Here is a 25457-nt window from a genome sequence, read left to right as displayed (position 1 = left end):
TGGTCTTTTTCCGTGTGACTTATTTCACTTAGCATGATACCCTCTGGGTCCATCCATGTGGTTGTGAATGGCAAGATTTCATTCCTTTTTTTATGGTTGAGTTATATTCCACATCTTCTTTATCCATCCATTGATGAGCACTTGGGTAGCTTCCATATCTTGGCTATTGTAAGTAATGCTGCAGTAAACATAGGAGTGCATGTATCTTTTTGAATCAGTGTTTTTGTTTTCTTTGAGTGAATACCCAGTAGTGGAATGTGATTTCTATTTTTAATTTTTTGAGGAACCTCCATACTGTTTTCCACAGTGGCTGCACCAACTTACTCTCCTGTCAACAGTTCATTAGAGTTCCCTTTTCTCCACATCTTTGCCAACACTTATTTCTTGCGTTGTTAGTTTTTTTAAGTTTATGTACTTATTTTTGAGAGAGAGAGAGACAGCACAAGCACATGAGTGGGGCAGGGGAATAGAGGAGGAGAGACAGAATCCCAAGCAAGCTCTGTGCTGTCAGTGCAGAGTCCAGCGTGGGGCTTGAACCCATGAACGGTAAGATTGTGCCCTTAGCCGAGACCAAGAGTCAGACACTCAACCGACTGAACACCCCGTTGTGTATTTGGTACCAGCCATTCTGACGGGGGTGAGGGACTATTGCATTGTGGGTTTGATTGGCATTTCCCTGATGATTAGTGACGTTGAGCATCTTCTCATATGTCTGTTGGCCATCTGGGTATCTTCTTTAGAAAAATGTCTGTGCACATCCTTTGCCATTTTTTGATAAGATTTTTTGAGGGTGTTGTAGGAGTTCTTTATATTTTTGGATTTTAACTCCTTATTGGATATATCATTTGCAAGTGTCTCCTCCTATTTAGTAGTTGCCTTTTTGTTTTGTTCATGGTTTCCCTTGCTGTGCGAAGGCTTTTTAGTTTGATGTAATCCCAATAGTTTGTTTTTGCTTTTGTTTCCCTTGCATGAGGAGATAGATCCAGAAAAATGTTGCTAAAGCCAGTGTCCAAGAGATTACAGAGTATGTTTTCCTTTAGGAGTTTTATGGTTTCCAGTCTTACATTTAGGTCTTTATACCATGTTCAGTGTACTTTTGTGCATGATGTAAGGTGTATGGTGTAAGCAGGTGGTCTGCTTTTATTTTTTTGCATGTAGCTGTCCAGTTTTCTCAACACTATTAAATGAAGAAACTGTCTTCTCCCCATTGTATGTTCTTGCCTCCTTTGTCTTAGATTAATTGATCATAAGTAAGCATGGGTTTATTTCTGGACTACCTATTCTGTTCTGTTGACTTATGTGTGGCAGTACCATACTGTTTTGAATACGATAGTTTTACAGTATAGCTTGAAATCTGGGATTGTGATACCTCCAGCTTTTTCCTTTCTCAAGATTGCTTTTGCTGTTCACAGTCTTTCTTGGTTCCTTACAGATTTTAGTATTACTTGTTCTAGCTCTGTGAAAAATACTGTTAGTATTTTGAAAGGGGTTGCATTGGATCTGTAGATTGCTTCGGGTGGTGTAGACGTCTTAACAAGATTAATTCTTCCAATCCATGAGTGTGGTATCTTTTCATTTTCTTGTGTCATCTTCAGTTTCTTTTAACAGTGTCTTGGAGTTTTCAGAGTAAAAGTCTTTCACTTTCTTGGTTAAATTTATTCCTAGGTGCTTTATTCTTTTTGATGCAATCATAAATAGAATTGTTTTCTTAATTTCACTTTCTGCTACCTTGTTATCAGTGTATAGAAGTGCAACACATTTCTATATGTTAACTTTGTATCCTGCAACTTTACCAAATTCATTCGTTAGTTCTAATTGTTTCAGTGGAGTCTTTAGGGTTTTCTATATATAGTATGTCATTTGCAAATAGTGCCAGTTTCACTTCTTCCTTACCAATTTGGATGCTTTTTATTTCTTGTCTGATTGCTGTGGCTAGGACTTCCAGTTCCATATTGACTAAAAATGGCAAAAAAGGACATCTTGTCTTGTTCCTTAACTTAGGGGAAAGTCTTTCTGTTTTTCTGCCATTGAGTATGATGTTAGTTGTAGTTTTGTCATACATCGCGTCTATTATGTTGAGGTTTGAACATATACTAAAAGCACTGAATTTTTACTCCCCCAATTTTTATGTATATGATGTCATAGTTTACATCTCTCTATTTTGTGAATCCCTTCACGAATGCTTTAAATATGATTGATTTTACTACCCTTTTTTTTTTTTTTTTGAGAGAGAGAGAGAGTGACTGTGTGTGCACCAGCAGGGGAGGGGTAGAGAGAGGGAGAGACAGACAGAATCCCAAGCAGGCTCTGCGGTGTCAGCTCAGAGCTGGACGTGGAGCTCGAACTCAAACTGTGAGATCGTGACCTGAGCCAAGATCAAGAGTCAGAGGCTTAACCAAGCCACGCAGGCACCCCCTACTTTTGGCTTTTAACCTTTATACTAGCTTTATAAGTGATTGATCTACTTACCTTTACTCTGTGTTTGCTTTCACCCATGAAATTTTTTCCTTTCATGATTTTCTTCTAGTTAATGTTCTTTTCTTTTTCTGCTTAAAGAAGTCCCTTTAATGGCCAGTTTAGTGATGAACTCCTCTAACTTCTGTTTGTCTGGGAAGCTCTCTCTGAATAACCTTGCTGGGTGGAGTATTCTTGGTTGTAGGTTTTGGCACTTTTAATATGTTATGCCACTCCCTTTTGGTCTGCAGTGTTTCTGCAGTAAAATCAGCTGCTAGTCTAACGGACTTTCCCTTGTTCGTAACTGTTTGCTTTTTTCTTGCTGTTTTTAAGATTCTGCCTTTATCTTTAATTTTTGATATTTTAATTATCATGTCTTGGTGTGGACCTCCTTGGGTTCATCTTCTTTGGGGCTCTTTGGATATCTCTTTCTTTCCCTATGTTAAAGAACGTTTTAGCTATTATATCTTCAAATAAGTTTTCTGCCCCTTTTCTCTCTTCTTGTGGGACGCCTATAATGCAAATGTTAGTACACTTGATGTTGTCTCAGAGACCCCATAATCTACCCTCATTTTTTAAAATTCTTTTTTCTTTTTGCTGTTCAATAGATACTTTCCATTATCCTGTCTTTCAGATTGCTGATCTGTTCTGCATCTGCTGATCTACTGTTGATTTCTTCTCCTGTATTTTTCATTTCAGTTATATTCTTTAACTCTGGTTCTTTTTTATACTTTCTGTCTCTTTGTTGAAGTTCTGAGTTCATCTACTCTTTTCTCAAGTCTGGTGAGCATCTTTATGACTGTTATCAGATAGATTGCTTATCTCTGTTGTGTTTAGTTCTTTTTCTGAAGTTTTGTCTCATTCTTTTGTTTGGAGCATGTTTGTCTCCTCATTTTGTCTGACGTTCTGTGTTTGTTTTTATGAAGTAGGTGAAACAGCCACCTCTGCCTGGTGTAGGGACGTCTCTGCATAGACTGTGTGTGCCTGGCAGCTTTGGCTGGCTGACTGGAGCATTAGTGGGTGCCAGCTAGGGGTCCCGGGGTGTTCTCTGCAGGGAGCACCCTGGCAAGAAAAACTGAAGCTGGTACAGATGAGGGTGGGATGGGCGTCTGGGGCCACCTTGGTAGGTCAGCTGGCACTTGGGTGGGTGGGTTGTGGGGGAACACCTTGGGAATATGGCTAGAGCTGGTGTGGGCTAGGGTCCCAGAGCCCACTGTGGCAGTAGGCCAGCTAGAGCGTCCAGCCTCTGTTCCCATCTGTGCTACCAACGTGGAGGGACTCACCAGCACTTCTGACCCCAGAGAGAATTCTAGCAATCCCCACCATTTGTCAGACACTCGGGAGTTAGTGAATGGGTTTCCTTCACCTTTAATCTTGTTGCCTTTTAAACCATAGCTTTTTTTCTGTGTGCCAGGGCAGGCGAATCTGCACAGGAGTCCCTCAGTGCAATCCCTTTCTGCTACAGTCCACAGTGTCAGAGGTGGGGTGCCTGTTGTCACTATGTTTCCATCTCTTTTCCATTCTTTATGTGGTCCCTTTATCTTTTGTTGTGCAGAAGCTGTTTGATCAGGCACCAGTTCTTCAGGAGGATTTGCTTTCTATGTAGGTGTAGAATTGGTGTGACCATGGGAGGATTTGAGTTGAGTGTCTTCCTGTGTTGCCATCTTGGACTCTCCCCTAGTCTGCTCACATTTAGTGTAATTATTGATATGGTTGGATTTGGTTCTACCTTTCTGCTGTTTTCTGTTTGTCTCATGTAGTTTTCATTTTCCCATTCTCTCCAGCAAGTTATAAACCTTATGATATTGTTTGCTTTAGTCTTACATTTTAAAAATCTAGAAATAGCTTTTTATATTTACCTACCGGTTTCACATTTCAGTGATCTTCGTTCCTTCCTGTACATTTGAAAATTATCATCTGGTGTTATTTCCCTTTAACTTTCAGAATTTCTTCCTCATGCATTGAGGTGTGGTCTGTTGGTGATGAATTCTCTTAGCGTTATGTTTGAAAATATCTTTATTTCACCTTCATTTTTGAAAGTTAGTTTTGCTGGAATTTAATTCAAGATTGATAGAATTTTTTTATTTCAGCACTTTAAAGAAGTGTCTTTTGGTGTCTATTATTTCTTTTTTTATATTAATTTTTTTGGGGGTCTATTATTTCTGATCAAAAGTTACCTATCATTAGATATAAATCCTGTATGTGATATGTTTTTTTTTTTTTTTCTGGCTGCTTTCAAGATTTTTTTCTCTTATCTTTGCATTTGCAGTTTGACTATGATTTGCCTAGGAGTGGGTTCTTACTATTCTGCTTTGCATTATTGAGCTTCCAGGGTCTGCAAATTGATGTGTTTTTTTCTCTAGTTTGGGGAAGTTTAGGCCATTATTTTTTCAGATATTCTTTGTGATCTATTGTCTCTTTTCAGTTACGTATGGTTAGACTATTGGATATTGTCCCACAGTTATCTAGGTAGGTAGGTTCTGTTTATTTTTTTCTTCTCCCCCCCCCCCCCAATTGGTTAATTTCTTTTTATTTAACTTCAGCTACACCGACTTTTTATTTATTTACTTACTTTGCTATTAAAAAAGTGCATTGAATTTTTCATTTCATTTACTTTTCTTTCCAGCTTTAGAGTTTCCATTTGGTTCTTCTTTATAGTTTCTATTTTTCTGTTTCCCCGTAGTTTCTTTTTCTCCTATTTCCCCTTTGTCCATTCCTTATCTATATATTTTCCTTTAGCTCCTCCACGTGCTGTAAAGTTCCTGTCTGCTGATTGCAACATCAGGTCATCTTGGCTTTGGTTTCTATAGACTGCTTTTTCCTTTGAGCATGGTTCACATTTTCTTTTTTCTTTACATGTCTAGTGATTTTTGATTCAACACTAGACATTGTAATGGTGCGTTATAGAGGTTATAGATTATGTTACAGTCCTCCTGAAGTAGCAGTGGCTGAAATCTCCATTCAGTTCTTTTAGTTTTGCAGCTGCTGCTTTTTATCTTGGCCACCCTCTCCCCCCACCCCCACCCCCCCCACCCAATGTCTCCAGCCAAGAATTTGAACAGATTTTATTTGCAGATTTGGGTGTTTGCCAGCCCTGAACCCTGTCTACGGCCACCCTGAACCATACCTCATAGAGGTTGGTGAGTGCTCTTGGGCAAAACATGCAAATTATTGAATCTAACCAAGTGCAGTTTCTTTCCTTCAAAGGCCGACTCTTCTAGTTTCTGCCTGCTTTTGCCTTCACATAATTTTTAAGTATTTTGTCCACATTTTGTAATTGTATATAGAAGGGTGATGTGACTAAGCTATTTTGTCACAGTTGGGAGCCAGAAGCCAAGCACATACCCTTTAAGACTTGCATTCATACTCCTCCTCAGCCTTGGGCTGATCCACTGTGGAGGGAACAGGGCTTTTTCCTCAGGGAGCGACAGTTTCAGGCAAGGGATAGAGAGGGCACAGAGCACCATGGGAGTGTCTCAGTCAGCTTGGGGGTGCCGTACCAAAGTACCCCAGGTGGGGTTGCTTAAACAACAGAAATTTTTTTCTCAGCTCTAGACTGGAAATCAAAGATCAAGGAGTTGGCAAGTTTGTCTTCTCTTGAGGCCCCCTGCCTTGGCTTGTACATGGCCACCTTCTCCCTGTGCCCTCATGTGGCTTTTTCTCTGTGTGTCTGCATCCCTGGTGTATCCTCCTCTGTCTTATAAGGACACTAGTCTTGTTGGGTCAGGACCCATTATTATGCCCTCATTTAACCTTGATTACCTCCTTAAATTCCCCATTTCCAAGTACAGTCACACTGGAGATTAGGGCTTCAGTGTAAATTTGTCAGGGTGTGGGGTACACATAACTTAGTCCCTAGCGGAGCAAAATCAAGGCTGGGCATGGTCTGAGAGCAGGCAGGAGAGACAGAGCTGTGTTGGATGGAAGGAATCAGAATACCTTTAATCAGTCATTAAGTCATTCACCATATAAATGCGGGATGCTGCTGTGTTCCAGGCACATAGTGAAGGGCTAATGGTTCAGTATGGATGGACATGACTGGCCCTGGCCCTGTTCTCCGGAGCTCACAGCCGAGGAGGATAAAAAGACGTGTAGACAGACTGTGATATTGCAGTGACGATAGAGGACGTACAGGGTTCCTTGGGAGAGTTGAGGAAGGGGTCCTCAAATAAAGCTATGGGTCAGGGAAGGCTTCCTTGAGAAAATGCCTTTCTAAACTGAGACCTGAAGTATGAGTCAGGAATCAGCTGTGGAAGAAAAGTGCTTCAGGCCAGGCACAGGGATTGGCAAATGTGAGGGGCCTTAGTGTTGCGGGGGTGGGGGGGGGAGTCTGCATGCTGGACAAACAGAAAGTCATTTAGCACAGCTGGAGCTGGGAACCCTGTGGGAGCCGGGTGGTCAGGGATAAGCCCAGAAAAGTAGTTTGGGGCCAGCTTCCTTGTTGAATCTTAACTTTGTCCCTCCAGATGGGAGATTCTTAAAGAGAATAGCTGTGTCTCCTTCCTCTTGGGGTCCTCTTTCTGGCACAGGAAGTGCATAGTGAATGTCAATAGGTGCCACGTGTTATGATTTAGGGGTAGGAGGCTAAGGTGGGGAGGTTGGGTGTGTGGGTGACCTTGCCTCCTTGGTAAAGCAGGTCAAGGGCCTGGAGATTGCCAGCTGCCTCTGACCTCACCTGCCCCAGGGCTCCGGGTCTCATGTGTGGTGGTGTTTTTCAGCCCTGGACAGCGAGTCTGCCTCTAGCAGCATCCGCTTCAGCAAGGCCTGCCTGAAGAACGTCTTCTCGGTCCTGCTCATTTTCATCTACCTGCTGCTCATGGCAGTGGCTGTCTTCCTGGTCTACCAGACCATCACAGACTTCCGCGAGAAACTCAAGCACCCTGTCATGTCGGTGTCTTACAAGGAGGTGGATCGCTATGACGCCCCAGGTAGAGCCTGTCCCGGAGGGGCATCAGGGCCCAGGTCTGGGGCATTGGCTTGCAAATGAGCCACCGTTGCACTCCCACACCGGGCTGGGCTACGCGGGTAGACAGAGGAGCCGAGCACAGTCAAGGTGAAGAGTACACACCCAGAGAGCTGCTGTCAGTACCCAGAGGAGCGTGTCGTGTGCCAGGGAGAGGGGTGCACGGAGCCTGGAGTGGTCACTGCGTAACTGGGGTGGGCACGGAATGCTTTGCACGGAGATAGGATTTGAGCTGGGCTTTGATAGACAAGAAGAGAGTTTTTCTGGAAGGGGGATTAGCAGGCGCAAAAGTAAGTGTAGGGAGGCAGAGGGCTCCTCTGGAGAGGATGTGTATAGCCCGGCTGGAGCCGGAGGCCAGTGATGAGGGGCAGGGGAGGTAAAGCCATTCGGAAGTGGTTAGGGCCCTGCCTGGGGAGCGGGCTCACTGCTGTTCCTGTTCCGGTGGGAGGCTGGGCCCTGAGGAGGCTGTCGTCTCTGCTATAGAAGGTAGTGTCTCCTTCAGGGCAAGCGGGGCTGGCTCTGGGCTCTGGAATCGTGGGAGTGAACCGGAGGCATGAGCTCTGTGGCCTCGGCTGTGCCCCGCTGGTGTGTGCACCTGCTGTGCTCTCAGGATGCCAGAGTCCCCCTCTGGATGGCCTGCCCACAGGGCACAGCCAGTCTCTGGTACCTTCCACCTGGGCTTCTTGGAAGTGTGCTGCTTGTAGCTTCTTCACCCATCTTTGCCTGTCTCGTGTTCGTCCCTCTTTGTGTGTCTGTTTTGGTCCCTGTATCTGTGGGCTGTACTTTCTGTTGCTGATCTCTGGGTCTCTCTGAGCTCTGCCGGGATCTGGTGCCACATGCTGCTCTCATGCTGCTCTGTTTTGTCTCCGTCAGTGGAGCCCCACGGTGAGGTGCTGGGGTTGGGGCGGGGGAGGGACCTTTGGGGTGTGAGTTGCACACCTGGAGGCCCCAGCCAGAGCAGGAGGTGAGAGGCACGGTGACAGGTGGAGAGTCCCGCAGCCAAGCCGAGGGCCTTGCAGTGAATCCGCCTGCGGATGGCGGTGCTGCCGGGCCCGGCCGCGGAGCCCCCGCGGGGTGTGCCGAGCAGGGCGGGGAAGTAGGGTGGGTTTTGGTGCAGGTGCCAGGGAGGCTATGCCCCAGGCCAGGAGAGGGGCTTTCTGAGGGCAGCAGCCGTGGCTCTCCACCCTCCATAACCCTCTTCTTCTCCCTCCTCTGCCGTCACCCAGAGAGTCTTGAACTTGGGTTGTTGGTGGGTGTGAAAAACTGTGTGTGATGTGACTGTAGGGATACGGTGGGGGACCGTGACTTCTGACACTCCCATTTTCCTGTTCGTGCTCCCCTAGGTATTGCTCTGTACCCCGGTCAGGCCCAGTTGCTCAGCTGTAAGCACCACTACGAGGTCATCCCACCCCTGAGGAGCCCTGGCCAGCCTGGGGACATGAACTGCACCACCCAGAGGATCAACTACACAGACCCTTTCTCCAACCAGACCCTGGTAACTCCTGTCTCCCCACGCCAGGCCTGGGCAGTGCACGCTGTCCACCCCGCACCCCGCAGCCCCCGGTCTTCTTCCTGCCACGAGGCCACTCACACTCCCCTCGTGCAGGCCCTTGGCCCCCAGTGACCACGAGGCTGTCCCAAATTGGGTCATGGCCATGGCTGGCTGGCTGCATCAGGCAGGGCTGTGAGGGCGTCAGCATTCTCTGATCCTCAGGGATTCCTGACAGTGCGATCAGATCCTCTCCTTGCTGGAAGGATGCAGGGCGAAGCCGGTGGGACGTAGTCAAGTGAGTCCCATTACCTGACTGCCCAACACAACTGCCAGGGTGCATTTTGAAAATAAAGATTCCTAGGTTCCACGTGGGGCCAGTCACTCCTAGGGACAGGGCCTGGGAATCCATGTTTTGAAATAAACATGTAAAGGAGCTGGTCTGGGAACAAGGACCCCAGCACTGGCATCACTCACAGCTCAGCCCAGCAGGGTTGGGGGGAAGGTGAGGGTCAGTGGCACCTGCACAGGGTGTCAAAGGCAGGGAAGGAATTTTACGTTTATGTACATCTTTTTGCATCCCGTATCCTTGTTTCGGAAAGGATTGAATGGGACCGGGTAAAAGCTTTCTAGATCAAAGTGAGGAAGGAAGGGTTTTCAAGGTAGAGGAAATAGCAGGTTGCATTTGTGTCTGCACTGTTACAGTAGTTGGGTGTGTGTGGAGGGTCAGGTGCCCCCGGGAGCGGCGAGCGGCAGGAGGCGAAGCTGCGGATAGAAGTAATGGCCAGGTAAGGAGAGAGTGAGTGGTCTGCCCTGGAGCCTGACTTGCCCCCCTGGGTCTAAGGTAGAAGAGTCACACTGAGGTGGTTCTGTTGACCTTTGTTCCAGGCCTCCTCCTGAGATCCTGCTCAAATGGTTCCCTCGCCTGCAAAAACTGGAACAAGATAAAGTATCCATAAAAGTCCCACAAACCCAGGAGGGGTATCACCAGTGGACTAGGCGTTTTGAGCCGGTGTAAAATAGAAGTTGGGTCAGGTGGGTGGAGCAAACAAGCCAGAGAAAGGCCACGCCCTACAGCGGGCGCAGGAGAGGCTTCAGGAGAGGTGAAAGCCTTCCTTCTGGCTCCCAGCTCCCGAGTCAGCTCACCCAAAGGGCAGGGCAGCGGTCAGGACAGTCCTCACGGGACCGGGCGGCTGCGCTCCTACCCTCCCAGGGCGCGCAGAGCTGCTGGGGACGGCGTTTCCTTCCGGGTACGAGGCCCAGGGGCCATTCCTATGTACGCAAGCCCTGGGTAGCTTCCCTGCTTGGGCACTGGGGCAGCAGAGAGAAACGGAGCAGAACTGGAGACTGGGCCTCCACGGTGCAGGGGAGGGGACAAGTACTGGGAAGGAATCTTCACACAAGAGACACGCCAAGTACCTGGCCTGGCATTGCCTGCCTGCTGCCACAGAGCGTCAGCCCCAGGCAGGGGCGCCGTGGGACAACCGGTGAGGACAGCCACACCCCAGCCCTAAGCTAGTCACCCTGGTCCTTCTCTCGGGAGTGGGAATGGACAGCGAAGGCTCGCTAGACATTTACGGGAAACCGACAGCCTAGGAGAGGACCAAGAGGAATAAAAGAGAATGGACTCCAGAACAGGGCAATGGATGCTAATTTAAAGGAAAGGGAGAATAATTTGTAAACATTCTAAGGAAGAGCTGGATGTGCCGTAGAAACACCATGCGGATTCCCGGCCGCTTCTTGCCGGCCGCTCTGGGAAACATACCAGTCGGAGGGCCGGGCAGTGCACATGCGGGTCTGTGGGTGTCCTTCCTGTCGGTGCCCCCTGAGCGGACACTTCCCAGGAGCCCGTTGCCTTCATTCCCAAACCTGTGTGTGCTGCTTGTGCTTACTGCGGTAATTACGTAATTTAAATATTATAAACACCCATGAAATAAGAGCCCAAAAGTTATTTTTTAATATATATAATTATTTTCAGTTTATTCATTTATTTTGAGAGAGAGTGCACGTGGGGAGGTAGGGACAGGGAGAGAAGGAGAGAGGGAGTCGCAAGCAGGCTCCACACTGTCCAGCCTCAGAGTCCAGTGCAGGGCTCGAACTCAGGAACCGTGAGATCATGACCTGAGCTGAAACCAAGAATCCTGGCTTAACTGACTGAGCCAGTCAGGCGCCCCAGGGAGAGTTGTTTGTATGGAAACTGCAGTGAAGGCAGTTACTGCGGCCAGCTCTGGGTGAAGGTCAGTATTCTCCAGCAGTTCTAGATGTGGTTCCTTTGGAGAGGAGTTCTGCCCTCAGGCCCCACAGTGGTGGAGGAGGAGGAGGGATGGGGGAGCGCAGGGGAGGGTAGGAGAGCCCCCCCCCCCCATACATGTGCACTTAACGCTGGGAAGTAGGGCCTGGCAAGTGGCAGCAAGGACATTCCCTGAGTAGGGGGGAGGTGTGGCTCATCCTATCTTGCACCCAGGGAGCACCTTGGTTAGATATCTGTGTCCTTGATCGCCCCTGGCCTTGGCCACTGGGAGACTTTGCCTGGGTAGAGATCCTCCGGCGCCATGCCTGGGGTGGACTTTAGAAAACATGCCCTCTGGTGCACCCGCTTCCTGCTGTGTAGGCTGACACCTTGCAGAATTGGTGTTTGGCTTGTGGGCTTGTCCTTTACTCTGCTCCAGCTCCGCCTCCTTTGTTTGTAGTAGGAGGTCTCAGTACCCTGTAGGCTGCTGGCTGTCTGCCTCCTGGCTAGTCTGTGTGAAAGTGACACGCGAGGGCGGGGGTTGGTGCTCATCTGACCTGCTTTGTCAGATTTCAGATTCTCATTGTTTTCTAGTGTCTCTTGTGCCCTCCGTTTAGCTAACTTTTTTTTTTTTAACATTTATTTATTTTTGATAGAGAAAGAGTGTGAGTGGGGGAGGGGCAGAGAGAGAGGGAGACACAGAATCCAAAGCAGCGTCCAGGCTCTGAGCTGTCAGCATAGAGCCGGACGCAGGGCTGTGAGATCATGACCTGAGCCAAGGTTGGAGGCTTAACTGACCGAGCCACCCAGGCACCCCTGGTTTAGCTAACTTTTACTGCACACTTTGCTCTGCCACAATTAGGGCCACCGTCTTTCCAGCTTGTAGGAATGCCAGCCATATTCCCACTGTCCAGATGTTAAGTCCTTGTCTCTTTTAGATGGTTCCCACAGCACTCCAGTTCCAGAAAATAACTTTGTGCGTTGGGCAGAGAATAGACTAAACTGCTGTGCAAAAGCAAACACCCCAAACAGACCCAGTGGCTGAGACCAGAGAGAAGTCTGTTTCTTTGGAGCTGGTCGGGCGTGCAGGCGGTGGGCATGTTGGGCCATGCCGCCTTGCAGGGCGGGCAGCGATGGCTTCTGTCTGCCACTCCACCATCCCCGTGGTGCAGTCTTGGTCCTCGTGGTCAGCCATGGCTTGCCAGCACGTGTATGCGTTTTCCGCTCTGGGAGGGTGCGACGTGGAGGACAAGCGGTGCCCTGTTTCGGGGCACAGTGTGGAGTCTCATGAGTCACTTTGGTGCACATTCCAGGAACTTCATCACATGGCCACGGCCGAGGCCAGAAATGAGGCTCCAGCAGGGTGACTGTGCTGCGAAAATGTGGGATTGGGGAAGCGGTTCTAGTTCTCCAGGAGGAAGTGGGTAGTGGGAACAGAGTGCATTCTCTGCTGCCACTCAACGTGTCATGGAAAGGTTGAAAATAAATAGATGGACGGAGGTTTCCTGGGAAAAATGCAACAAGAGGCAGAACAAGTGAGTGGGCACGTGAACGTCAGTCACACTGCTGTACCGGGTGCCAAGGGTTACAAGAGATGTTTAATTCAGATAAAAAACTATACTATTCTCCACTAAGAATTAAGAGTTACAGATCTTTGCAAAATAGCATTCCTTTTGTATGTTTTGGGCAAAACCTATTAGGAACAAAAAATTCCATTGCCTTGAAGTGTGACTAAATGCACACGTTTCTCTTTCGCATTCGCAGATCAAATAGACACAAAGTGGGATAAGGACTGAGCGGCACAATTCGTTAATGTGCAGTGAGTGTGCGTGTAGCACCTGTGCCTGATGGTACCTGCTCTTCGACATCTGGAGAGCATTTATGGAGGTTACTGCTGTACAGATGTTTATCTCTAATTCACTAATCTGTAAATCAGTTACGGTAATTAATCTGTAAATCCAGCGTCATCACAGTTAAAAGTCCCAGTTGGTTTTTTCATGGAATTTAACAGTCCAGTTTTAAAGTACATGGAGAAGAACACGTGTATGGCAGTCACCCGCTGGGGGTGGTCGTAGGAGGCGCGTCGCGGAGGGGACCTGCCTGGTCAGATGGCAGAACAGTGTAGACCCGCAGGGATCAATTCCGCGTCTGTCCCTCGTCTGGGGAGCGGGAGGTAGGTCCCTCTTTCACACCAGATGCAAAACTGAAAGCCACGCACATAAAACGTCTGAATGTAAAAAAGTTTAAAAAGTGCTATAAGAGGAGAACATCGATGTAATTTTGGTTTTCCTTCGCAAGCAAAACCTGGAAGCCATAGAGAAAAAGATTTACAGGTACCACTGTATCAAATTTAAAGCTTCATCTAACAAGTGACATTAGAAACAAAGTTAATGGCAAAGCGACAGACCGGAAGAAGACATTTGTCCGCATACTGGACGTACGTTAGTGTCCCTTCCGAGGGCGTCCGTAGCACAGGCAGCCAGTTAGGAAAATGAACGGAGGACAGTTCTCCCAGCGCTGGGCCAGGCGCTAGCCCGAGAGTCGCGCTGTGGGGCTGAGCGGGAGCCAGCCGTGGGCAGCAGGAGGGGTGGCCTGTGGTCAGCTGGGGGCCGCTGGGTGAGGAGTTTGCTGGTCACCCTCAGTGTCTCTGGGGCCACAGGCGGGGCTCCCACAGGGCTGATTCTGGCCCTTGTCTCTCTGCAGAAATCCGCCCTGATCGTGCAGGGGCCCCGGGAAGTGAAGAAGCGGGAGCTGGTCTTCCTCCAGTTCCGCCTGAATGAGAGTAGCGAGGACTTCAGTGCCATCGATTACCTCCTCTTCTCGTCTTTCCAGGAGTTCCTGCAAAGGTGGCGTTTCCAGTCCGTGCCGGGCTTGCCGCACGCGGTCTCTTGTCCGCTTGCTCATCCCGGGCTGGGGTGGGCAAGCGGGGCAGTGATGGGGGTCCAACTCCAGGGACTGACCTGGAGCCTAGCTGTCCAGGAAACCTGGCTTCACTAAGGAAGCGGGTCTGGTGTGGCGAGTGTTCGGACTTGGAGGCAGAGGCTTGGTCCTGCCCGTTCGGGGGGCTAAGGTGAGAGGAGCTGCCTTGGACCCTGTGAGCCCCCTGAGGGCAGTCCGTGCCTCTGCCGGGTCTCCCCTGCAGTGTCGTGGGCAGCATGTCCAACACGCGGTGTGTGTTTGCCACACGTTTTTTTTTTTTTTTAACAAATTTAAAAAAAAAATTTTTTTTTTCAACGTTTATTTATTTTTGGGACAGAGAGAGACAGAGCATGAATGGGGGAGGGGGCAGAGAGAGAGGGAGACACAGAATCGGAAACAGGCTCCAGGCTCTGAGCCCTCAGCCCAGAGCCCGACGCGGGACTCGAACTCACGGACCGCGAGATCGTGACCTGGCTGAAGTCGGACGCTTAACCGACTGCGCCACCCAGGCGCCCCATGCCACACGTTTTTAACACGGGGATGAAGCTTCCTGTCTGCATGGGGGACACACTGGGACCCAGAATGCCCACTGGGGGCGGTAGCCACCCCGGAGGAGAGGCGGCTCCCCCGGGCTGATGAGGCCATGGGCCACCTCCCCTACTCATGTACCACTGCTCTGTCCTTCCTGATCTGGAGCTTGGAGCCTCTGCTGTGGCGTCTTCCACCCTGTCTGTCCCCCAGCATTCCCTCTGCCCTCCCTGCGTGGAGCCGAGGAGCTGTCCTCTCCTCACTGGGCCTCCCAGAGGGAGGCTGGCAGCCCAGCGAGGGCTCCTCAGGGCCACCGAGGGCCAGAGTTGTCATGCTGGCAGGCGCACCTGCCCGCTCAGGGCCAGTGCTCTTGGGAGCAGGGGTTGGGGGAGCTGCCTCGTGGCGAGTGACAACTCTCCCTCTGTTCGGAAACCTAGAAGCAGAGCTTGGAAAGGAAGCAGGAAGTGGGCCCTGTCCTCGTGGCGGTAGCCGAGAAACCGGCTTGGAGTAGGGGCTGGAGTTTGAGTCCAGCCGACTTTGAATCCTGCTGTTGGGCCTAACTCGGCCCCTTCTTCTCTGTCCGCCCAGCCCAGACAGGGTGGGCTTCATGCAGGCCTGTGAGAGCGCCTATTCCAGCTGGAAGTTCTCTGGCGGCTTCCGCACCTGGGTCAAGATGTCCCTGGTGAAGACCAAGGAGGAGGATGGGCGGGAAGCAGTGGAGTTCCGGCAGGAGGTAGGTCGTGCTGGGTGTGCTTCGCACCGTTGGCCGCTTCCACCCTGGAGTCCGGGGTGGACAGAAGCTTCGCAGGAGAGAGGACCTTGGGGAAGTCATATGGTGAGAAGGGACCCCGTGCCAGGGAGCAGCCATGTCCCGCAGGCTGGGCACGCTCTAGGCCTTTGCCTGGGCTGCAGCCGGTCCTCCCCAGACACGTGGGCCAAGCAGGGACGCCTGCATTTCACAGAGCAGGTGGCGCGCCCAGCACAGTCTGTGTTCTTGGCCATCAGAGGCCGCTGGCCTCATGGAAGATAGAGGACTTGCAGGGAAGACAGACTAGATACAGTGGCCTCTGAAGTGTGGTGCACGTGAGGGTCCATTGAGATGCATGAGGAAAATATTAGCTTGCTTTTTGAACTAATTTCTTGACCTCATCCTTTCTCCGTTTTTGAGTATTTTGAACATTAGAATAAGAGTAATGTTTACATCACTTCTGAGGAAGTCATGTATGTGGGGTATGTACTCAAAAATGTGTTACTAATGGGAAGTGTGATTGAAAGCTTTCAGCCCACTAGCCTGGAACCAGGAGATGTGCCCGAGGTTTCTAGCTACGGTCTCGGCAGCGGATGGGGGAGGACCTTGGGAATGGGCCTGGCAGTGGGGATGGGGGCAGGGGACATTTTGGTTGCCGTGGCAGGGCTGTTTGCCAGTCATCACTGAAAGCGAGGCTGCACCCCTACCTTTGGAACTTTCACCTCCGTGGTGGCAGCCCCCTTACCCACACCTACACCCTGAGGCCACCATCCTGTGTATCAGTGGCTGAGTGCCTACAGAGGTAGCGAGGGAGTCTGTTCTGAAAACTTGGCTCCTCCTTGGAGGTGTTTCAGCAGGCTGGACCCCGAGGGGCAGCATTGGGAAAGGCCTGGGTTGGAGTAGGACCTACTCCCAGCGACACGGGGCTGTCGTTGGGCAGAAGCCATGCGCTCGTCCGGGCCCACCCCTTCCCTGTGCCCTGGCCTCTCAGACTGGAGAGGAGGAGGGTTTGGGAGGGGCTTCAGGCCGGTTTTCTTCAAGAGGACAGGCTTTGTTCCTGCCTCAGGAGGTGGAACCTACCCCCCCTATCCCCCCCGGCAGTGGGTCCCTAAAGTGTTCCCTGTTTGTAAGGTAACTGTCACGTCCTGGATTTTTGCTCCACGCTTTTCTCCGAGAACTCCCGAGATCTTCCTCCTCTGGCCCCACAGCAGCCGAGGAAAGGAGTGTCGATGTGTTCACCGTAGTCAGGTGCAGCCTGGGTCTGCCCGGCTCGCCCCACGGTTCAGAACCCAAAGGGACCTAAGTCCCAGTGAACATGTCCGTTTTCCCATGTCTGTGCCGTTTGTGCTTGTCTAAGTTGGAAGTGTTTCGGTGGGTGACATGAACCCTTTTGAACAAAGTTGAAAAATGTTTTTTATGTAGTGTTTTAAAGTTTAAAATACCCATGTCTTATCTCATTTGATCCTGACCACACCTCGGTGATGCAGGCATTTTGTCTGCTGCTCTGCAAGTGGCGAAGCGTGAGGGTCAGCTCGGTGGTGGAGCCGGCCCTGTGGCCGGGGCTGGGCTCTGCCTCTGGCACCGGCCGCTCCCCGTTATACCACGCAGATTAGCAGCTTCCAGTCATCGATAACCAGATCTTACCAGACATGCCTACTAAATACTTAACAGGGAGTGAGTGCTCAGCCGGGCGGATCTGTGAGGTTGCGCTTTGTCTGTGTAAGACCTGAAGGGTTGAAAGACTTAGCTTTTAAGATCAAGTATTTTGAAATTCGAGACTTTTATGACTTATAATTGGGTCTTCACATGATACTTTGGATACGATTTAATCATGAGTCCAGATATCTCAGGACAGATTTTGGTGACAATCCAGGACACCCATTGTACATCCCAGATGCTGTTTTCCCAGAGAACTGGAAACCGAAGTCTTGGCCCTGGTTCCAGTTTCAAGATTTGTGTATGAGATTTTTGGCTTTCTCCCTCCAGAAGATGATGTGAAGAGAACCAAGGACCAAGATCCCCTGACTTCCTTCTCCTTTCCTGCAACCCAGGTGAGGCAGGGGCGCAGAGGTTGTAACGCTTTCTCCTCTCTCTACCTAGACGAGTGTGGTTAACTACATTGACCAGAGGCCGGCCGCTGAAAAAAGCGCTCAGTTGTTTTTTGTGGTCTTTGAATGGAAAGATCCTTTCATCCAGAAAGTCCAAGATGTGAGTATTACTTAAGGTTACAAGAGCAAACACCCTGTGCTGAGGTATTTTGGCTCATCCTTCCAGGCTGTCCTCCTCTTCTCTCATGGCACAAATCATTTTTTCATTTATGACATGTCCTGTATTTGTGTTTAATTGATCTTATCATCACTAGACAGTTGTCCCCGTGAACGTGGGGGCTTCCTCTTTTGTCCGCCATTATTTATGTGCTGCCTGGCAGAGTGCTTAGCACAGAGTACTTGCTTAGTAGTATTGAGTGGAGCGAGTAGAAAACCTGGGTTGCATTAAGCTAATGTCTAGATTATTGCTACTGGAAGCCATTCTTTTTTTTTTTTTTTTTTTTTTTGGAAGCCATTCTTTTTTCATAGGTCTCTGTTGGATAATAATCATTATTTGTCAGAGCAGAAAGCTACAAGTAAACATGAACACTGCCTCAATTAATGCCAGATTCCCAGACGCAGTCTCGGAAGAGGAGGGATGATAAGACAGCTTTGCTAGAGGAACATTCTGGGGAGACGCCATCCCCCGGAGGCAGTCCCAGATCTGACACTGATTGGCGTTTAGGTAATCCCAGAACGTGCTGATGTGGTCGGAGCTCAGGGGAAGCACCTTGCACGGCTAGGCCCATGTGGTGGAGGGTCTGTGTGACCTGTAGTGCTCCCTGATCACGCACCTCCACCACGAACCGGGGACGGGAAGGGCCACTTATGCAGGGGCGCGTGCGGCTCGCTGAATCCGGATCTGGGTGGAAGAGTGAACGTCTTCAGTTCTACACGTGAAGTGTGTGAGCACACGTTTTTCACTTACGCCATTCAGTAGGAAGTGCCCACTGAGACGAGTAAAGCCCACGCTCGAGGCCTGCTTTTCTCGTGTCCTCACTCTGCTTCATCATGGTCCTGAACAGTGGTGCCGGTGTAACCGTTTTGTATCTGTGGACCCTGAAGCTCAGATTGTCCAAGGTCACCCTGCTGAACAGACTTGAAAGTGCTGTGGGTACCATGCTGGGGACTCAGAAAGAAATCCAAGCTGTGACCTTGACCTAGAAGCGTTTAACATTTAGTGAGTGTAGTCGATAGCTGTGAAGTGACTCATTCCAGACAGTAAGTAGCTGCCAGAGGGCTTTGTGGGATAAATGTTTCTGCCAGAGGGTTTCTCGGCTTAGTGGTCAGAGAGGGCTCCACGGAGCCGTGAAGGATCAGTGAACTCGAGTCAGAGGAAAGCGTTGCAGGCTGGGGGGCTCAGGGCATGGCCTGAAGGCAGACGTCCGGCGGGTGACACTGTCACTGGACTGCGTGGAGGGCAAGTGCAAGTAAGTGTGAGACGGGAAGAAAACGAGTAACTGACCTTCTGGAGTAGGTAGTTCTGGGGAAATTTGTCTCCAAGCCACTTCTGGGGATTAGGCTAGAAATTTAAACCTCAGTACTGAATATCTGATTTGTGCAGAACTTTTTTGAGAAAGTTTCTTTTTTTCAGGATCACTTTATAGTAGGAAGGGATTAGTATTTTTCTTCTCAGACTTGAGCTGCGCACATTAAAGGTCTAGTCAGAATGAAGTACAGAGTCATGGCCGTTTTAGAACCCAAGTGTTTTTCTTGTCACTCCAACAATCTGAGGCAGGAGGATCTTGACAGTAACACTCGTGTGACCTAGGAATCCAAGTTGAGGCAAACTGATACACTTGTGTTCGTTTGTTTTCCAGATAATCACCGCCAATCCTTGGAACACAATCGCCCTGCTCTGTGGGGCCTTCTTGGCGTTATTTAAAGCAGCGGAGTTTGCCAAGCTGAGTGTGAAATGGATGATCAAGATCAGAAAGAGGTACCTTAAAAAAAGAGGTCAGGCAGCGAACCACATAAGCTGAAGTGGCCTTGTGTTCGCAGAACTGCTCACAGCAACGGAAGTTCTGGTCACTTCCGCGCGGAGAAACGAGCCGCCGGCAATCCTGTGCTCACTTGAAACGGGCCTTGCTGGGAGGAACAGCCTGCCAGCCTGCAGCTTCTAACCTGGCCCCAAAAGAGGATGTTTAAAGCCTGATGGAACAGATCCAGTGGGTAACCTAAAACTTATTTAAGTATTTAAATTATTAATGAACAGATGACGAGGGATTGTGGAAGATGGAATTAGATCTGTATCAACTTTTCTGAAGGTTTGTGGAAGTTGCCTTTCTTCTTACTTGGTTTGGTGCACAGTTAAGCTCTAATGGGGTAATGAAGGCTCTACTTTTTACTCTAGCTTCCCCTTCCGCCCTAGTTTTCTAAAGTGGACAGAAGAGTGTGATTTTCTTTTTTCCCCAAATCCTGACTCTGCAGATGTACAGGTTATGCTTTGAAACCTCTGCACCCTGTACCCAAAGGCAAGAACCCTGTCGTCTCTGACATCATCTGCCATATCTCTTGGTACGCTTTCTCATTTGTTAAATAAGAAATGGGACTTTTTTGTAAAGCTACTAGAAACCAGGAATAAGATTTCTTGTGGACTGACTAGCCACCTACCTGTCTGGCTAGAATATTTGTTGATGGAGGTGTAAGAGTGTAGAGTCATTAACATGCAAAAGCCCTGGGCCATATGTACATAGGAGGTGCCTACTCAATGTATCTTGATGATTTTATTAACAGGTAAATAAAAGTTAGGTTAATGCAAAAGGAGTCAGTGTGCCAGTATGAATACCTGCTAAATCGGTAGGCACCGGTACACTTTCATTCTGTGACCAAATGGTAGCATGAGCTCGGACTCCCAAGATGGAGGGATCTGGACTCCCGAGGTAGGTCATGAATGCGTCCAAGGAAGGGTCGGGGTGGGGTGTGGCGATGGATGGCAGTCAGGAAGAGTGGCAGAGCTAGCCGCGTAAGTGGGGTTCTCTTCCTGTCCTATAAAAGCAGCTGAGAAAGGGGTACTCAGTGTGACCCCCAAAGCCTTCAGCTTAGCTTTTGACAAAGATGAGTACTGAAATGTTTTTCACATCGGCCGATTTAAGGTTTTGAGAATTGTCTGCAGAGTTTCAAATTACTTACATGCCCTTTGCTCCAAAGAGGACTTGGTAACACTGGATTTCGTAACCTGGCTTTAGGTAGTTTAAAGAGGAATTATTAAAGGTAAACTTGTGCCAAGAAATATTCCCTGGTACTTTGCGATGCCAGAGAAGCATGCACATTCATGCTAGCCTAGATCTCGTCTCTGTGCAGTCTTTTTGTGAGGTAAATGCGAAGCCAGGCAGAGAAGCTTACGTTAACAACGTTGGAAAACGTGTGTGTGTGTTCTGTCTCTAAAGATGACACCACTTTAGTAATACTTCAATATCTAATAAAATTAGCTCAAATAAACACACTAAAACTGCATTTCCTGTATTGTGGAAAGTTGAGAGACCTCTTAAATGCGCTTTAGGATAAGTAGATAATTAGGAAGTATTTTTAGCTTGACAAAGAAAAAAACTTTCATAACTATAGCTGCAGCCTGTCAGAATCCACTGTGGCTGCTCTTCGGTGAAAGAAACGTGCAAGTCTTCCACTGCGTAGACATTTAGACCTAGCCTTCACTTTCTGGAAAAGGCAGGGGCTTGCCGTTGACTCTGTGTCCTGTAGTAGGCTCACCCTGGTCTTCCAGGGCTGCCCCCAGCCATAACACTGGCTGGCCTCGGGTTAGTGTGGCCAATTCGGCCAGAGCCCCTGGACCTGGATGGCTGGGGGAAGGTGGCTACTGGAGATCATAAACTGTGAGCCATGCACCCAAAGGAAGAGTTTCTCCTGGGGCCACAGCGAGTGAAAAGGGATGCTTGTACAGTGACCTAGGAATAGCACGCAAAACGCTAGACTTCTTCATGAATGCAAAGGAGTGGAGAGTTTGTAATGTCTGACTCTGCCACCGTTTCCCTGAACCACCCCTCAGCCAAAGAAGTAGTATTTATTATAAACTTTGAGATTTTTAATTAAAACCGACATTTAAGGTAATTTGAGCCTGTTCTCTGAACATAGAAGGACATGAAGATGAAAGGCTAGCCTAGAACTTAGAATTTTAGGCAGACATTGTATAAAGAGGCAGCAGACTGCTTCTGGATGTCTCAGAGCTGGAAAAACCAAAGACCACATCGGCAAAATACAAACATAGACTTTATTAAATGCTGCTCAATCCCCCAATGAAGATCTTTCGTTACAAAACAGTTTTCCACACAACTGCAAGTAAAGAGATTGGAATGGTACTCATAACAAAAGAGGTGAGAAATACTTGACCAAGTGAAAACATACAAGACCTCTCTCTAGTCAGCTTGCTCAGAACTCTACAGGGGCAGCCTAGTGCGTTTCCTTTAAATAAAGCCAGCCAGTGACCGTGAGTGCTCTGTGTCACCACACTGGGGGACTCAAAGCCTCCTTCTCTGGGTCAGCAGGGGCTGGAAGGAAGGGCAGGTTCTGAGGACTGGAAAGGCCCTGCCTTCAGCCTTTGGGAGGAAGAGGAGGAATGAACTGAGAGGCAGGCTCAGCGTTTACCTGTGCTGCCTCCACAAATCTGGGCTCATTACTGTGGGGAGTTGCAGATGAAGAGGGATATTCTTGAGGAACAATCTAAAGAATTTGGTTTACTTTCCCAGCTTTTATTTATATTTTGTGCTTTAAAAAGCCTGGAGATTTAAGTTTCTGCTCAAATTCCAGAGTGCAGCAACTCTAGTGAAGGAAGGCTTAGGGCAGGTAACTCCCCCCCCATTATAGTTCTTTTTCCTAGGATGTAACTAAGGTCTGCAGCAATGTGAAAAGCACATTATAAAAGGGAAAAATATACAGAGCAGACTACTGTATCTATGTGCAACACAATCAAAAAAAGAATTCAAGTCATAATTCTTACCACTCCCATAATTAGCTCACTCATATCATAGATGATGAAGTTCATTCATTTCTGTGAAACTGTAGAAGTGACACAATAAATCCATGATTAGACAAGGTTACAATATACTGTGGCCATGATACAGCACAGGGCTATGTTTAGTCCATATTTTTCATTTACAGTTGCCAGAAAAAAAGTTGGCCTTTTAATTATATTATACTGAGAGGTTTGTCTCATAATTTTTACATATTTCAAAAAAGTGTACAAAACTGCCTATCCAACAGGTGGTGGCTTTTTTTATTCGTCACTTGTATTGCTGAGAATACTGTGCATGTTGTAAGCACTGTTCTGCTTTTCCAAAGCTTTCTTTAGCTTTAGCTCCTCTAATTTTTTCCATAACTCTTCACGTTCCAATTCCTTCTTTTTCTCTCTGTAGAGAAACCAAAATTTTTGTAGTCAGAAACCTTTAATTTAGGGCCTGAAGAAAGTTGCTGTTTGGCAGTCTGCTGGAGAACGCATTGTTCACCCCCATTTCATTTAACTCCCTCTCCTAAAGCATCTGAGCTCCAATTACTTGGACACCTGATTACTCTTGTCACTCTCCTGTACCAACGCAGAGTGACTCCTTGCTTTCTCTCTGCTACATGTTCTCACTTCCATGACCACTTTGTCGTTCATGCTTTATTACGTTCCCTTTCTCACCTAAACCTCTTGCAGTCACCCTGGTTGGCACAGTCACCCTTTTACAGAGACAGAAGGGCTGGCTCTCAGGCTGGAGCCACTTCCAGGTAGAATCACCTCTCTAGCCACTAACCAGTCTCTTACTCTGTCACCTCTTACATGTCATGAGAACTTTAAAGTTTGAATCATCTCTGGAAAAACAAAACTCAAAATATTTTATATGTTTCAACTATTTGATTTCAGTTCTAAGGGAAACAACTGTGAATAACTGTGACCAAACTGTTCTGAAGGACTATATGAACATGTGAAAAAACCATAGGCTAGGCCCTGGGTGGCTGAGTTGGTTGAGTGTCCCGTCGGACTCTCGATACCAGCTCAGGTCATGATCCCGGGGTCGTGAGATCAAGCCCAGCATTAGGCTTTGCGCTGAGCATGGAGCCTTTTTAAGATTCTCTTTCTCTAAAAAAACAAAACACCCCATGGACTTAGAGTTCCACAGTTATATGCCATTATTATTTTGCAGATAACGATTAGGCGTATGAAATATACAAGTTATCTTTTTGTTATAAAAATCATCTTTTTCTTCCCACTGCTGCCCAATGTTTAATTTCTGCCTGAAAGGCGTGGTTTTTTAGGATGCCCTTGAAGAGGAGCCATTCTTGTTCTACTTGCCACAGGAAAACCCCAATTAGGAACTTTTCAGTCAAAAGAGATCAGCTTTTCCAAACAAACAATAGGTAATAAACTTCTTAAAAGTAAATGGTAGCTATTCTCAAATGATGCGTGGGCGCAGGTATACTGACTGGTTACTACCCACCTGATGTCTGAAATGAATGAGAAGTGATTTTTACAAGATCATTTTATATATGAAGTTCTTGAAAAGAGGTGATCACTAAGGCAGGTGTGTAAATGCTGGTATGTGCTATCATCCCTATATATTGTTGCAAGGAACAAAATATTAATAGTACTGAGCCAGAGACCTATGTGAGCTCCCTCTGACTGAAAAACAAAAAACCCAAAACACCAACTTTAAGATACCACTTCGTTAAAATGTGCGGCTTAAAACTACCAAACTTGTGCAAGGAGCAGCTGCAGAGTAAAGCAGACAAAGATGATTTTCATAGATACATAACAAATCAAATTTTATAAATTTGGCAGAGAGTGTATTTCACAATGCAGATGCTGCTAGACTGATAAAGTCTAAGCCTCAGAGTGAGATAAAGAGAGCATTTATAATCCACATTAAAATCATAATCTAACCAGTAGGGGAAGTTTTTTATCTGGAAATGACTTAAAAGAGTTTTAAGCATATAGTTTGAAATTCTCTAATGTGACGGACTTAAATACTAATTTTAACTTAGGCAAGATACCTTATTGAACTGAAATCACCTTCAACCAACCTAAAGTGTATGGATAACTTGGTAATTAAAAATACCAAATACCTTTGTCTTTCAGCTTTGTAGGAGCTAGTAAGGTCATCAAAAAGCTTGCCATTCATTTCCATTAGGGTTTTCAGCACATTGTATACCAGTGCTACAATGGTCCTAAAATGAAAGTAAGCAGTGCTGGGTTATAGGAAATACAACATGACTATCATCTCTAAATAGTGGCTGATTCACTTAATCCATTTTAGAGATGACAGACAAAGGTGCAAGAGGTTTAGGAATTTGCTCAAGGTCACACAGCCAGGGGTGATAGAGATGGTCTGATTCCAAAATTTCACGTCTTTCTTATCATGCTTAAACTCTTAAAGCGTTATGGTTATCTTCATGGCTGCTCTCCAGTCTCAAGCTAACAGTATTAAAAGATGAAAAAAATCACCTACCATAACTTGTAAACAAAACAAAAAACCCACAAAGGAGGATAAGGGTGTTACAGAAGTTGGAATATATGCAGTCTAAACATCTACACCTTAAGCACCTCCGCTTCTCCCTGGGATAGCACCGACCTTCGAGGTCTGTGCATCCTTGGCGGATGTTCGGTCGGTCTCCCCCACTGGGTTTGACCACACACTGGTGCAGAATGTCACACCAGGTCGTCCTACCTTCAGGGGGGTTTGCAATTTTAAACTGAAATTAACAACATACATGTATTTACAGCTCTGTGAAACTATATGTATATCGAGTGCACAATGGAATGAAACTGATGTTAACCTTAGAATAAGTTCCAAATCTGTATAGGTTTCATGTATGAGTTAGGAGATTCAAAGACAAAAAGCACAAATATCAGAATACCGCGATCAACATAAAAGACACTTACGGATTCCAGTGTTCTTTGGAGATTTTGTATAAACTGCCAAACATAATTGGCAGAATTTTATCAATATTCTCCTCAATCAAACTAAGAATATATTCATTATTCCAGAAGTACAATGCCCTTTCTGCAACCTAAAAAAACATTTAGAAACGTCAAAACTAAAAGATAAAGG

At 47.6% G+C, this 25457-nt stretch overlaps 2 protein-coding genes across 7 annotated transcripts in view; one reads left to right on the top strand and one right to left on the bottom strand.

Annotated features, from left to right (window-relative positions):
• The window catches only part of PACC1 (proton activated chloride channel 1), a 34623-nt gene extending 14439 nt beyond the window's left edge, over positions 1 to 20184 (top strand). For 3 of the 5 annotated variants that reach the window (XM_053209238.1, XM_053209236.1, XM_053209237.1), the window contains exons 3-8: positions 7173 to 7382; positions 8761 to 8912; positions 13840 to 13982; positions 15172 to 15316; positions 17432 to 17539; positions 19239 to 19684. In XM_053209238.1, coding sequence (XP_053065213.1) covers positions 7271 to 7382; positions 8761 to 8912; positions 13840 to 13982; positions 15172 to 15316; positions 17432 to 17539; positions 19239 to 19400 — 822 coding nt within the window. In that variant the 5' untranslated portion in view covers positions 7173 to 7270 and the 3' untranslated portion in view covers positions 19401 to 19684. Of the gene's footprint in view, positions 1 to 7172; positions 7383 to 8760; positions 8913 to 13839; positions 13983 to 15171; positions 15317 to 17431; positions 17544 to 19238 lie in introns of those variants that run through there. The other 2 variants (XM_027074480.2, XM_053209239.1) reach the window with 2 other exon arrangements.
• Positions 20185 to 21620: 1436 nt separating this feature from the next.
• The window catches only part of PPP2R5A (protein phosphatase 2 regulatory subunit B'alpha), a 64919-nt gene continuing 61082 nt past the window's right edge, over positions 21621 to 25457 (bottom strand). For both annotated transcript variants that reach the window (XM_015062908.3, XM_053209235.1), the window contains exons 11-13: positions 25289 to 25416; positions 24472 to 24573; positions 21621 to 22778 (exon numbers count right to left, since the gene is read on the bottom strand). In XM_015062908.3, the coding sequence (XP_014918394.2) occupies positions 22646 to 22778; positions 24472 to 24573; positions 25289 to 25416 (363 nt within the window). In that variant the 3' untranslated portion in view covers positions 21621 to 22645. The remainder of the gene's footprint in view (positions 22779 to 24471; positions 24574 to 25288; positions 25417 to 25457) is intronic.

The sequence above is a fragment of the Acinonyx jubatus genome, chromosome E4 (assembly GCF_027475565.1).
Source record: "Acinonyx jubatus isolate Ajub_Pintada_27869175 chromosome E4, VMU_Ajub_asm_v1.0, whole genome shotgun sequence".
In the NCBI taxonomy this organism is placed as follows: Eukaryota; Metazoa; Chordata; class Mammalia; order Carnivora; family Felidae; genus Acinonyx; species Acinonyx jubatus.
The sequence above is the reverse complement of the archived record's forward strand: the minus strand, read 5'-3'. Positions and strand labels throughout refer to the sequence as shown.